This window comes from Triturus cristatus, chromosome 8 (genome assembly GCF_964204655.1).
Source record: "Triturus cristatus chromosome 8, aTriCri1.1, whole genome shotgun sequence".
Taxonomy (NCBI): Eukaryota; Metazoa; Chordata; class Amphibia; order Caudata; family Salamandridae; genus Triturus; species Triturus cristatus.
In genome coordinates this window covers 326,284,741-326,299,457 of record NC_140591.1, presented here as the reverse complement: position 1 = coordinate 326,299,457, position 14,717 = coordinate 326,284,741, and the positions used below count along the sequence as shown (strand labels likewise).

At 49.2% G+C, this 14,717-nt stretch overlaps 1 protein-coding gene across 1 annotated transcript in view; it reads left to right on the top strand.

Moving 5' to 3' along the window:
* USP12 (ubiquitin specific peptidase 12) overlaps positions 1–14,717 on the top strand; it is a 417,457-nt gene that overhangs the window by 245,140 nt on the left and 157,600 nt on the right. The window contains exon 3 of the mRNA XM_085621622.1: positions 6,977–7,190. Coding sequence (XP_085477748.1) covers positions 6,977–7,190 — 214 coding nt within the window. The remainder of the gene's footprint in view (positions 1–6,976; positions 7,191–14,717) is intronic.

The window sequence follows — 14,717 nt, the reverse complement described above, 5'->3', positions numbered from 1 at the left end:
CAGAATGAAGCACACTTAGAACAAACATTGGCATAGCCAATAGGTCTCGCCTTTTGGACCTTATAAGTGTTTAGCCATGCAACAGTTGATGTTGCACCAAGGATATTGTGCTGTATAATTAAATACTTATAAGGTCCCAAAGGCGAGACCTATTGGCTATGCCAATGCTTGTAATGTATGTCTTTAAAAACCAGGAAATCGCTTATTTGCTGATATGAATTGGATGTTCTATGTTTTTTTTTTTTTGAAACCGTTTATTACAGGACTCAAAAAAATTGTACAAGTATGGGCCTACAACCTTCCGGCCGGCCGCTAGCAATATAAGGAGCATACGGTATACATTTGTAAAACACATGGTGCCGCTGCCGAGCTTTTACAGGAGATAACATCGTTGCGTGTCACATTATGCAGACCCCATCATACGGTTCCATTTTAAATTTAAAGCACAGCAAACACAAACAAACCCACAAGGCAATCCTCAATCGAAATAGCAACACGTGCTCCCCTAGAGGGGGAATCTAGCCATCTATAGGAGTCTCAAGAGGGGGGGGAGAGATCAGAACTAGGATTGGGGACACCCGATGCCCAGGTACCGGGGGGATGAGTTGGCTAAGGGGACGGGGCCGGCGATGGATCAGGCAGTAGGGGTGGAGCACAGATTCCCCCGCGGTAGGCGTTGCAGGGGCCCCACACTTTCACCCTTGTCGCAGGCTTACCTCTCGCCACATACACCACCTTTTCCCGAAACATGCACCAGTCCATATGCTCCTTCCAGGCCGAGACTGTCGGGGTGCTCTGGGATCCCCACAGCTGGGCAATATCACGCTTGGCAACCATATATCCCAGAGTCACCCACCACGTCTGCGGCACCGAGTAGTCGGTAGGCTCCCACACATTCAACAGGCATCTCCTCGCTTCGGGCAACAGCGCCACATGCGTGACCACTCGCAGCACCTCATGCACACCTCGCCAGAATCCCTCCACCTGCGGGCACTCCCAAAGAATATGCAAAAAGGTCCCCAGCGCACCACACCCACGCTTACACAAACCGTCCTCAGCATAGCCCATACGCAGGAGCTTTGGCCCCGTCATATAGACCCTGTGGAGTATCTTGAGCTGGACGAAACGAAGGCGAGCCGGTATGGCCACCTCTTTCGGGGAGGCCACCGCGGAGATCCAGTCCTCGTCGTCCAGCTCCAGCCCATCGGCTACCCAAGCCTCACGAAGGGCAGTCAGCAAGTCTGAGCGATCGTTGATTAGTTTTTTATAGATCAGTGATATCGTGCTGTCAGGGACGTGTCCGTCCAGCACTCTATCCTCCAGGGGGGAGCACTCCGGGATGGAGGCGACGTCCGGAAAGACGGAGCCCAGCGCATGCCGGACCTGCAAGTACCGAAAGTACTCGCTGCCCTGCAACTGAAATTCCGTCTGCAGTATCTCGAACGTTTTAAATCCTCCCCTCGTCCAGAGATCCCCCACTCTGCTGATGCCTATTAAATCCCATTTCTCAAAGCCCTTCGAGGTCCACAAGGAGCCCAACCACTCAGATGCGTATAGTGGTGACGCCCGGGTCAAACGGTCCTTCCACCCCATTGCAGCATTAGCCGTGTGCCACACTTGCACCATGACACGCGTGGGGCCCGTCAGGCGAGCGTCGGGCGCGCTAGAGTAGAGCGCTCGATTATAGTCACCACCTGGAAGTAGCATCCTATCCATTTCAAACGCAGGGTGTAAGGCTGGCCCATATAGGCCCTGATTAATTGCGGCTAGCTGGGAGGCCCAATAATACCGTTTAATATCCGGGAGGGCAATCCCCCCATCATACCAGGGGAGCGTCAGCTTAGCCAGGGCAATACGTGGCCTCCCGTCCCAGAACAGGCGGCGCTGCAAACTTTCCACTTCTCGGAAGTAGCGCGCCGGGACAAGGTCCATCGTGTTCTGTAACGCGTATAGGAAACGCGGCAACGACATCATTTTAAACAATGCCGCCCGGCCGAGCGGCGAGAGCGGCAAACGCCGCCAGCGCGCGACATCCTCTTTCAGACGCTGGAGAGGGGGAAGCAAGTTCCGATCATACCGAGCCTCCGGGTCCAGAGTAATGAAGACACCCAGGTACCTAAATCCCTGCGGGGCGACCTGGATCGGACAGCCCCGCGGGAGGATAGGAGCCTCCCCAGAGAGAACGTACACACACGATTTAGCCCAGTTGATGACCAGACCGGAGTTACGACCGAATGAATGCAGAACATCAACTAGTACTATGAGTGATTTACGTGGGGAAGCTAGGTACAAGAGGATGTCATCAGCGTATAAGGATACACGGTCCTCGTACTCGGGGGTCCAGCGGAGACCACGGATGGAAGGCTCCCACCGCAGCCACTCCGCCAGGGGCTCCAAGGCAAGTGCAAAAAGGAGCGGCGATAAGGGGCAGCCCTGTCGAGTGCCTCGGCCCAGCTCAAACGGAGCCGATACTCTTCCGTTCACCACCACCTGCGCCAATGGGCCCGAATACAGCAATTTGACCCAACTGATGAACCCTGGGCCAAATCCAAACTTCGCAAGCATCGCCCAGATATATGGCCATTCAAGCGTGTCAAACGCCATGGTGGCGTCTAAGGATGCCAAAATGGCTGGCTCCCGTATAAATGGGGCACGTGCGAGCACACCGTGCAAACGCCGCAGATTAAGGGCCGTGTTGCGATGAGGAATAAAGCCAGACTGGTCCTGATGAACCAAATCGCCCACCACGCCGACCAGCCGATTGGCCAGTACCTTAGCGAGAATCTTGGGCTCCGCATTCAGCAGCGAGATGGGCCGATAGGATGTAACCCGGTTCCGAGGTCTCCCCTCCTTGTGGATGACCACGATTGTAGCCAGACGCTGGTCCGGCGGGAGGGAGCCCACCGAGTGTGCCGCCAGGAACATAGCCCGGAGGTGGGGTGCCAGCGTATCCGGTCATAACTTGTACAACTCGATAGGGAGACCATTCGGACCCATGGCCTTGCCGGAAGCGACCGAGCGTATGGCGAGGGCGATCTCGTCGGAGGTGGGAGCGGCGTCCAACGACACCCTGTCCTCCCCAGAAAGGGAGGGCAGCGTGATATCACTGAGCAGGGCGAGGGAATCCTCTTCCGAGCAGGAAGACACCGGGGAATACACCCCATGGAAATAATCCGCAAAGCAGGAGACAATTTCTTCTGGCTCGGTCACGCACACACCATCCGTTTTCTCAATCTGCGGGACCACACGATTCGCTCTCTCTTTTTTGCCCAACCACGCTATAAGCTTACCAGCCTTATCACCCACATCATACAAACGCCCCTGTTGCTCTCTACTGAGGCTCCTGGCCGCCTCCGTGACGAGGGCCCTGTAGGCCGCCTGCTTGAGTTGGAGGACATGTAATGCAGCATCCGTCACCCCACCTTCTAGATTCCCCTCCAACTCGGCTATTTTAGCCTCCATCCGGGTCACCTCCTCCCGCTCGCGCCTCCGGGCATGGGAAATGAGGGATAGGGCCTCTCCTCGGAGTACTGTCTTGAAGGCCTCCCATAGCGGTATGGCCGAAGGCACAGACCCCACATTCTCATCAAAATATCGCTGAAGGGATTTAATCAATGCAGCGCGAATGGAGGGGTCGCGCAGGTACCAAGGATTGATTGGGACCACCCTACCCTCACCCCTCGGAAAGACATCAAAGTGCAGTAGGAGCGGGGAGTGGTCCGAAATACCCCGTGGCAAATGGCGTACCTCTCCCACCCTCCCAACATAGGCCGCCGGGACAAGGACATAGTCTAGTCGTGAGAGACTAACATGGGCTCCAGAGTGGAAAGTATACTGTAACTGCGCGGGGTGTTTTAAACGCCAGCAGTCCACTAATCCAAATGTATTTAAGAGGCCGGGGAGCCACGCCTGTGCCCGGGGGAGGTCCCTAGGGGGGTGACGATCCAAAGATCCAGATACCACCGCATTGAAATCCCCCCCCCCCCACAACCAAAAGCCCCCCCGGAAGGCCAAGGAGAAGGCGCCCAAGGTCCGCAAAGGTGGTCGACTGCAGCCCCGGCGGGATGTATATTGACACAAAGACAACCACTTTGCCCTCCAGTCTTCCCACCAAGACCGTATAGCGTCCCCTATCATCGTGGAGCACCTCATCAATCTCCAACGGGAGCGAGTTCTTCACCATGATGCCCACACCCCGTGAGCCGGACGTAAAGCCCGAGTGAGCCACTAGGCGATATCCACGCCGATTCATGGCGCAGAAGGAGTTACCAATGAGGTGTGTCTCCTGCAGAAAGACTACATCAGGCGAGATTCGCTTCAAAAATTGCAGGACCACACCCCGTTTGATCCTGTCCCCCAGTCCATTCACATTCCAGGATAACAAAGTTAGTTCCCTACCCCCCATCATATACAAGAGCCATCATTCGTACCCCGGAGAGCACTTTAAAACCAACACAATAATACGTTTGCCTTGTGGTAAGAACGAACAACACCCCATCCCAACCCACCCACCCCAACAGAACTCCCCCCTCCCTGCACCCCTGCATGAGCCCAAACAGCCCCCCCAACGTGCAGTGTGCCTGTCGCCCCATATATAGTTAGACTAACTAAGCCCCCTAGAGGAGGAGGGAGAACCCCCAAGAGACCCAACACAACCTCCATAGGAGGGGAACTTACAAAAAACTGACGCAGAATTAAAAGTGGCATCATTTTCGTCCAGAGTGAGGCCCATTATGAGACCCTCAGTCCTGATCCAGCGTGCCGTCACCCCCCGCCGCCCCCCCCCCCCCCCCGCCCCCCCGATCACGATCTCCGGGCAGAGTATCCAGCCAGTCCCCGGCCGCCTCGGGACGATCAAAGAAATGCGTGCGACCATCCACCTCCACACGCAACTTGGCCGGGAAAAGCATGGCATACTTGAGGTTTAGGTCCCGAAGACGGCGTTTGACACCTAGGAAGCTCAGTCTCTGCTTCTGGACCGCTGGAGTGAAATCAGGATAGAAATTAACCTCCATATTGTCTAGCTTGACCGGTCCATGCAGTCTGGAGGTTTGCAGGATAGCGTCTCTATCCCAAAAATTGAAAATCCGGGCGATGAGAGGTCTCGGAGGGGCTCTGACATTAGGCCGACCCCCGGGAACCCTGTGAGCCCTCTCCACAGCGAAGAACTTGCTCAGCCTCCGTGGCTGGAGATGGATAGCAATCAGGTCCTCCACAAAAAGATCCGCCGCCGCCTCCTCGCGTCCCTCGGGCACCCCGATAATGCGGATGTTGTTCCTCCGTGCCCGACTCTCGGAGTCCTCCAGGCGCCGATCCATTAGCGCCGTCGCCCGACTAAGCCGGCGCACCTCCGTTTGCAAGGCCGCCACATCTGTCGTTAGGCCCGATGCGGTGTGGGCCAAAGAATCTACTCGGTCATTGGTTTTGGAAAGATCGGCTCTCACCAGGCCAACATCCACAAGGACCGAGTCAATCTTCTGCGCCAGTGTATCAAACCGCTGGCCCACCGAGGCCTTCATCTCGGCAATGGCGCCCATAACATCTCGCAGAGTCAAATCTGCGGGCAGGTCTGGGGCATCAGGAGGACTCTCAGGGGGCTTGCGCGGTCCATCGGGCGATCCCTTCTGGAGGGTGTAGCGGTCCATACTGTTGGCCTGATGGACGGCACCGCGCCGGGTCGATTTGGGCTTTACCCGGTCTCCATCTTGTTTCGTGGCCATGGCCGCCAGTCTCCCAGTCGCACCAGCCACGCCGTGTAGGGCAGGAAAGCAGACACAGGCTCCGGGGGGGCCCCCTCGGGGCAGCGGGGTGGACACAGCCGGCAGGCAGGCAGGGTCTCCCAGCAAGGCCACACCACACCAACACCAAGGGCTCCGCGACCCAACCTTGCAGAGACAATAAGGTGGTGCGAAAGTGAAAGTGCGGGGCACGCGAGTCGCCAGGCCCTGCCTGCCGCTGTTGTTCACTTTGTCCCTGGATCACCCCACTGCGCAAATCCGGGGTCCGGTGAGGGGAAGGCCGCACACTTCAATCGGTGCTCACTCCGGTGTCCGAGGTCCGATTCGGAAGCGGGAAACGGGTGCCACCTCAGCTCAGGTTCACCAACCTAGTCCCCTCATCCAGGGCAGGATAATGTCAGGATATTCGTAGGAGGTCGCGGAGGTCCTCGGGAGCCTCGCACCTACGCGGCCATCTTGGTTGCGCGCTAGGCTCCTCCCCGATGTTCTATGTTTTTATCTGTGATGTATATATGAACTTTTATGATTAATTCTGTATTAATCGAATAAAGTAATTTTGATGATGATGACTCACCGCTGCTTTATTAGGAATGTATGGTCTTCTTTGGACAAATATATGGATTTGTCTGCTCAAGGTTTGGTTGCTCAGCATCATTTTGGGTCCCCTTCTTGATTTAGTTCTATTTGATGTGGCAGATGTCCCATTGCATGCTCTTCCCTTCTAATTCTCTCTATTCTTTCTCTCCTGTTCCTTCTTTCTTTCCTCTTGCTGAGGTATTTTATTCACCAAGCGATACGTATTCTGTTATGCTACTTGAGATTGTAATTAATACTCGATGAATTTGGGTATTTGTTAATGATAGTTTTTACATTATAACCTCTTATCTTTTTCTCCAAAATCCAGATAGTGCCTGTCTACACCAATGTATGATTTTTATGTATCACTATTGATTTGCAACTGTATTTCTTCTTTCTAAATTTAATAAATTATTTGAACACAAAAAAAACTTTTTTTAAATAAAAAGTGATACTTTTAAATCCATTGTTTGCTTTACAAAAGAAATAATGTTCAGCCTTTAGCTTCTTGATAGGTCCCTTTCAAAACAATTAATGTATAGCTTGACAGGCAACTTGAGAGATTAGTGCTTGATTTTGAAGTATTTCTTTGAGTATAATCTTGTGTGTACTTACAAATCACCTCATTTTTGTTTTTAATCAACTTTCGCTTTGCCTTTCAGTTTGGAAACACATGCTACTGCAACTCAGTTCTTCAAGCACTTTATTTTTGTCGTCCATTTCGAGAAAAGGTTCTAGCGTACAAAAGTCAACCGAGAAAGAAAGAAAATCTTCTCACGTGTTTAGCAGATCTATTCCACAGCATAGCAACGCAGAAGAAAAAAGTTGGAGTCATACCTCCCAAGAAGTTCATAACAAGATTACGAAAAGAAAATGGTATTTATATTTTACCTACTTCCTATTGTTCTTTTTCCGTCATTTGGCTGAATTGATCGATTACTAAATGCTTTCATATATAGGGTGAGTCTTGTACCATATCATGTACTATCTTTCGGTTTGTTTTACAAGTGCCTTATCCCCACTTCGCACATTGATAGTGAGAAGTGCGAGTGAGAAGTTCGGGAAAACCGTCTCTTACCACCAAGAACCATCCAAGACAGTCTGCGTTTTTTAAATCTTCACATTTGGTTTTGGCTCATTACAAACAATACATTAGGAATGCAATCTTTGAATTAATGCTTTGTTAACTCGTTTTTTTTTCCTGATTGATAACGCCTGCCCTAGTAGAAGTAAGCCTTTCTTAGTCTTGGCCCTTTGGGACTCAGTGATTCGAATGCTGTGGTCAGTCCTGCAGCTGGACACACCTTCCATAGTATAGGTTTATTACAGCAAAAGAAACTGCTCAATCATCTCAGTTTATTCCAATTAATTGATAGTTTCCTTAGCTACATTGTGTAAAAACACCAACCCACTTGACTGCCTTCATCCCATGAGAAACAGCAGGCTCTTATGAATTTGAGTCGCTAATGACTGGTATTTAAAAATTTTAAAAAGACATCTCATGCCTGGCTTAATTATAAAATACATCTGTGTCAGCTTAAGTAGTAAATTGGGTTACTGGTTAAGGGAGGGGAAACCCTTCATAAGCATCAACCACAGTCTCTGTCAGGGTGAAACACAAACCCCAAATTGACTTGTGCTTAATCCATTGGTAGCTTGGCACAAAGCAGTCGGGCTTATTTTGGGGACAATGCGTAAAGTGTTTATGCAGCACTTCAAACAGTGTTACAGTGAAAACACAGCAATAATCTCACAGCAATTTAGAAAATTAGAGTAAAATATAAATTATTGGAGTCCAAAACAACATGAATCCAGTCAGCAATAAAAATGTTTTTAAAAAAAATATATCCGGCAGCAGAACTGGAGATGTGCACATCAGGACCAAGGTAGTGTCGCTAAAAAAAGTACCTTAAACATGGTTGCGCAGCATTGCGTGATACTGGGTCAAGGATGCATTGTGCAGCAGCAGTTTTGGGAAGTTGCGAAGCAAAGTTCTGCGCCGTTGTTAAGGATGCCCTCGACTATGCAGTCGATGAGGGGCATGCAATATAAAGGCCTGTGTCGAGGCCCTCGCGGAGGTGTATCTGAGAAATTGCTGGCAGCGATCCGAGGTACTGCGTCGGGAATGCGTTGCTCAGCAGTAGTTCCGCAGCGGACTGCGCGAAGGTGCATCCTGCTGATGTGGTTCTATCCACAGCTGAGCTAGCAGCACACCTTCAGGCTCACCTCCTTGGGTCCAGGACTGGGGTGGAACCACTTAGGTGCCAAGAGCCTCAGCAGTCAGAGTCCAGGTGATGGGTTTAAGGTGCTTGGACCCTTCTCTGTCCCTGAGATTATGATCAGGAGGCCAGCTAACTAGCCAGTGAAGTCACTGGTGGTCCTGGGTTCAAGATGCAGGTCCAGTCCTTTTCACTCAGGCAGTAGAGTAGTAGTCCTTCTAGCAGAGCTGCACAGCCTCCTTCTGAGTTTTCCACAGGTTCAGGGGTGTACTGAAAGTTCAGTCTGAGGGTCCAATATTTATACCGGATGCCAGATTTTAAGTGCAAGAAAGTTCTGGAGGTTTTCACGCCCAGAGGTGCTTGGAATTTCTTGCCTCCGTGCCCTTGCCCCAGCTTGTCTGAGGACTTAAAAGACTAGTGTCAAACCCTTTTATTAATGTTCTCTGGCAAAGGCTTTGTGATGTGCAAGTCGGGTAGGTGACCGCTTCTCCCCCAATAAAGCCAGAGGAGGGCCATCTTGCTAACACCTATTCTCTCTTAGTATCACTGCCTGGAAGCAATACACAAAGACCAACTGCAAGCTACACCTAGTCATGTGACCCAAGATAAGGCTGCAGGTACCAAATGGTTAGGAAAAAAAAATTCAACTTTCTAGAAGTGCCATTTTGAGAACTGTGACTCAAAATCCGACTTGCCCATTAAAGAGGGTTTTAAATTATAATTCTTAAGACACCAAACTCAACATTCCCATTTGCTCCCAATTGAAAGTTAGTGCTTATTAAATGTGATAAGGCACCCAATACTATCCTATGGGAGAGGTAGCCCTTGCAGTGGTGAAAAATGCATCTAGGAGTTTTTCAGTACCATGACATGTAAAAGTTAAACGTACATGTCCAACTTTTAAACTGCACTGCACTCTGCCCTAGATCTCTTTAGGGCCTACCAGAGGGGTGACGTTTATGTACTAAAAGGAAAGTTTTAAGCCTGGCAAAAGGTTTGTTTTGCCAGGTTGAAATGGCAGTTTAAAACTGCCCACACAGGCTGCAAAGACCAGCCTGAGACCGGGTTAAAAGGCTACTTAAGTGGGTGTCGGAATGTTTGCTGCAGTCCCACTAGTAGCATTTAATTTACAGGCCATGGGTACATGTAGTACCACTTTACTAGGGACTTACAAGTAAATAAAGGGTGTCAATTGGGTGTAAGCCAATTTCACCATCTTCAAATGAGAGAGCCCAAGCACTTTAGCACTGGTTAGCAGTGTTAAAGTGTGCAGAGCCCTAAAGGCCCAAAAAAAGGGTTCAGAAAACAGAGGAATGAAGACAACAGGTTTGGAGGTGACCCTGCAAAAAGGGCCAATTCTTACAGTTTCCAATCGCACAAAGCTTGAACGCTATAGCCATTCTTGGTCTGGCAATTTACAAATATTTACACACACTTCTCATCTTTATGAGCAATTTGATGAACTCCTGAAAATATCAAAATCATTTTATTTCACACCTTTACTTCCTGTGACATTTTTAAAGGCTTTTCTGATGACACCATATAAAGTTTGTGTATGGAAATGCCTCTTTTTGCATGATCGCCTCCAAAGCCTTGGACTGATGCTGCTGTTTTTTAGGTCTCGCCTCGTGAAAGCTGCGCATGCGCTGCTCTCGTCAGAGAGGACCTTTGGGAATCGATTCTCCCCGTGGTCTCATGCATGCGCCTGTATGGACAAAGATGGCTGCTCTCGCCATCTGTCCAAAGCAGACAGCATGCGCGTGTCGGTGGGACAGTGGACAGTCCGCCACCATCTTGTTCACGCCGGCTTCCTTCAACTCTGGCTCCGGCGTGCTTTCACTTTAAACACTGCACGACCGCGCGCGCGACGGACCCAGAGTTGAAAGGAAGCCGGCGCGCAACAATTTACACAGCCGAGATGTCTTTATCTAGCATTGTTTAGCGAAATGCAATAGTTTATGCGCCAAATAATAATGGGAATTGTAAATTGGTTTATGGTTATTTAAATTAGAAAGCTGAACGCGTGGCCCTCAAATGTACATATGTCTGATGGTATTGTGTGGCTGAATTTTGTGTCCAATATTAAACCACGCATACTAGCTTGTGGAAAGGTGACCCCAGTTTTCAAGCCTTGGACTTGAACTCTGCGTTACCCCTGCAGTTCTTGGCCTCCTCGACGCCTGCTCGTGTGCAGCATTACCTCAGATGTCCGCAGCGGTAGAGGCACTCATCAGCTGTGCATTGTTTTGCTAATGAGACCTTCACTTGGGTACATGGGGTCAGGGCTTCAGTCTTTGTTGAGGCTCCTTGCAAATAGGGTTATTAATGCTTCCACGACGCAGGGCCCTAAATCACTGGCCCCTGAAGTCCTACTTCCAGCCCGCGGCCTTCCCTTTGCAAAGTGTTACACCAGCACGATGGTGGGCAGGAAGCCACCATGCAGGCCGGCAGACACACGTAGATAATGCAAAAGGCAGTCTGAGTGCATAGATGAGGGACACATGGGTAGATCGAATACCTTTGCGTGTGTTCTTTCATATCTACACAGCATGTACACTGACAGTGAGGTGTGCTCTGTGTGTATCCGGGCTGTGGGGTTGTGTGCACTGTGTGTATGTGGGGTGTGGGGTTCAGTGCACTGTGTGTATGCGGGTTGTGGGGTTGTGTGCACTGTGTATCGGGGTGTGGGGTTGTTTACACTGTGTGTATGTGGGATGGGGCTTCACATCCCCTGCTTGGAGGCTTTGGGGACGTTTATAGATGTTGACAATTTGCTCTCACGCCGGCTTCCTTCAACTCTTCACCGCCCTTTCAATGATGAGCTTCCCTGAGTGTTTCTTAAGCACATTGCCCAAGACAAAGTCTGTTCCAAAAGGGCACGATAATTTGAAAAACGTTATGATCTACTAATACACAAAAAAAATAACCAACTTGTCTTCAGAAAATAAACGTGCAGACAGACATTTTAAGGAGATACTCCAGCCAAACTTGAGTTGACGCTTCCCCAATCCTCTCGGGCTTTCAAAACTCTAGTCTACTGGGAAATCTCGGCGCATCCCTTAAGATCTCTCAACTGCTTGCTCCTGGCACAGAAAACAAACCCCCGGTGGTTTATACTTCACGCTTTAGACACGCCTTTCCCCTCTGTGAAAGTCAAAGTTCCAGTTCAGCGTGAAAGAACCGTATTCCGTCCGACTGGCGCTGGAAAGATACTACAATAAATAAAATGCTACACATGTAATTGTAATAAACACGTTTTGAACTACAAATTCAGCTACAGTTTATTGATATAAACTTAAATATACATCTTATATATAAAGATGCAAATATACATATACAAACATACATATCTATGCTCTCTACTCACTCTCTACTACTCACTCTTTACTGTTCTCTTCTACTCACTCCCTACTGCTCACTCTCTACTACTCACTTTACTACTCTCTACTACTCACTCTCTACTACTCACTCTCTACTATCTACTACTCACTCTCTACTACTATCCACTCTACTATCTACTCTACTATCTACTACTCGCTACAACTCTCTACTCACTCTCTACTACTCTCTACTCACTACTCACTCTCAACTACTCTCTACTCACTACTCACTCTCAACTACTCACTCTCTACTACTCACTCTCTACTCTACTACTCTCTCTGCTACTCTCTCTGCTACTCTATTACTCACTCTCTACTGCTCACTCTACTGCTAACTCTCTACTGCTCACTCTCTACTGCTCACTCTCTACTACTCACTCTCTACTATCTACTACTCACTCTCTACTACTCACTCTACTACTATCCACTCTACTATCTACTCTACTATCTACTCTACTATCTACTCTACTATCTACTACTCTCTACTACTCTCTACTACTCTCTACTCACTACTCACTCTCAACTACTCTCTACTCACTCTCAACTACTCACTCTCTACTTCTCACTCTCTACTCTCTACTACTCACTCTCAACTACTCACTCTCTACTTCTCACTCTCTACTCTCTACTACTCTCTCTGCTACTCTCTCTGCTACTCTATTACTCACTATCTACTGCTCACTCTCTACTGCTCACTCTCTACTGCTCACTCTCTACTACTCACTCTCTACTACTCACTCTCTACTATTCACTCTCTACTACTCACTCTATACTACTCACTCTATACTACTCACTCTCTACCTCACTCTCTACCTCACTCTCTACCTCACTCTCTACCTCCTACTTCTCATAAATACAAATATATGCATGCATACATATACATATATACATACATATTATGTTCATGAAAGTTTGAAAAACACTAATAAAAGCGAAGCTAAAAAGCTGCCTATTTACAAACAGGACTGCTTTAGCGAGGGCATGACCTTATTGCATTTTCAATGCTTGTTTTTCTCTGAGGGTACACTGAGGCCTGCTAACCAGGCCTCTGTGCCAGTGTTCTGACTCTACCAAGTATATGATTGATTGGCTTACATCCATTTGGTATAACTTTACTTTCTTAGAAGTACCTTATATACGGCCCAGTGGTACCCATGGCCTGTAAGTTAAAGTGTCCCATTAAGGCTGCAGCAGCAGTTGTCACTCTAGATGAGACAAGGTGAAAACATGTCTTCCAGCCTGCCATTGATTTCTGACTGGGCAGTTTTAAACTGTTATCGCAACTTTGCCATTTAAACTATTGGCAAAGCCCAACACTCCCTCTATAATATACATGTGTGTCACCCCTACAGCGGGCCTATCGAGTCCTAAGGCAGTGTGCAGTATATCAGAGAGTAGGACTTGTATTCTTATTTCTTAACAGTAAAAATCCCAATTTGTCTGTTTCACTGCGGAAACCTTTGTAGCCCCATTGGTAAGTACAGGGTTACACGCTGACAATTCTGCTCTGCTAACCTCTGAATGGGACAACTGAAGTTGATACTTAAAGGTATCAAAATGATTGTTTCATTAAACCCAACCTAATGCCCCAGTTGAACTTAATATGACTTTTTAAGAAGTGCAACTTTTAGAAAGTTGCTACTCTGTTGTCCAAGTCTTCTGGTGGCCACTTGCAGATGTTGGCCACAAGATAGCCTTCTGCTTTTCTGGGGAGAAATGTGAACTACTCTCAGGAGTAAGAACAATAGAGGCCTGCTATTGGAAGAGGTGTCACCTCTCCCTGGCAGGATGCCACACCGGGTGTGAGCCAAAAAGCGAAGCTTAAAAGGGGAATCTGCTTTCGAAGGGAAAAAGGGGCTGCTCTTTTGTTTGAGGTAAACGGGTTATCATTGGCAGCAGTGAGGGGGGAGACGTGTTGCCAAGCCATTTTTTCCATTGGTGTGTAGCCCTCAGCTAACCACACCTCTATGGTGAGCCACCAAGCTCCACACACCCGAGAGAGGGGTTTTGCCATCTAGGAAAGTGGGCAGAATAGTGCACTCTGGGATAGCTATATGTCACGTACTGCAGGATGTCGACACCAGGCGAGGAGGCCATTGGCTAGTAACCGCTGCCTCCCTTGAAGGCAGTTTCTGTGAATTAATATGGCACCCCCAACACCCAGACCTCAGATCACACCTTAACTGGAGAATAGACCAAAGGAGGACTGACCTTCTGGTCATTGGACCTGGCAAAGAGAGGCTGCACCGAAGACTGGACTGCACCTGCTGATCCAAGGGCTAGCAGAGAGAGGGCTCTGCCTGTGATGTCTGACTCATGAAAAAGTCGCTCCCAAGCCCCAGACCGAAGAAGTGAACTCCAAGAGTCAGGTGACTGACTTTCTATTACAGCATCTGGGCCACTTAAGCTGGAGAAGCCTGTTCTGGTCATTCAGTAGCCACAATCACCTGATCGGCACTGACTGCCGATGTGCAGCCCGAACGACCAAGTTCCGATGCTCAAAAGTTGCACCCGAATCTGCTGGACCTGGGAGAATCATCAGAGCGGTTGGTCGCCCAACGCAAACATTAAACTTCACCAAAGTGAAACATTGGCTCTGCTCTGACCGGAGACTAGCAGTCCAGTGGCAATTGGACTTTTGCTGGACTAAAGAGGACTTTGATGTACATCGACCCCTGAGGCTAGTTGCCCCAGCTGGACAGTGGGCAGCCCCAGCAAGACCCCCATTGACTGCACAGGATCCTCAGCATCGACTTTGGTGCCAAGGGAACTGTCCTAATACTCCTCATTAGCCCCCACCCCAA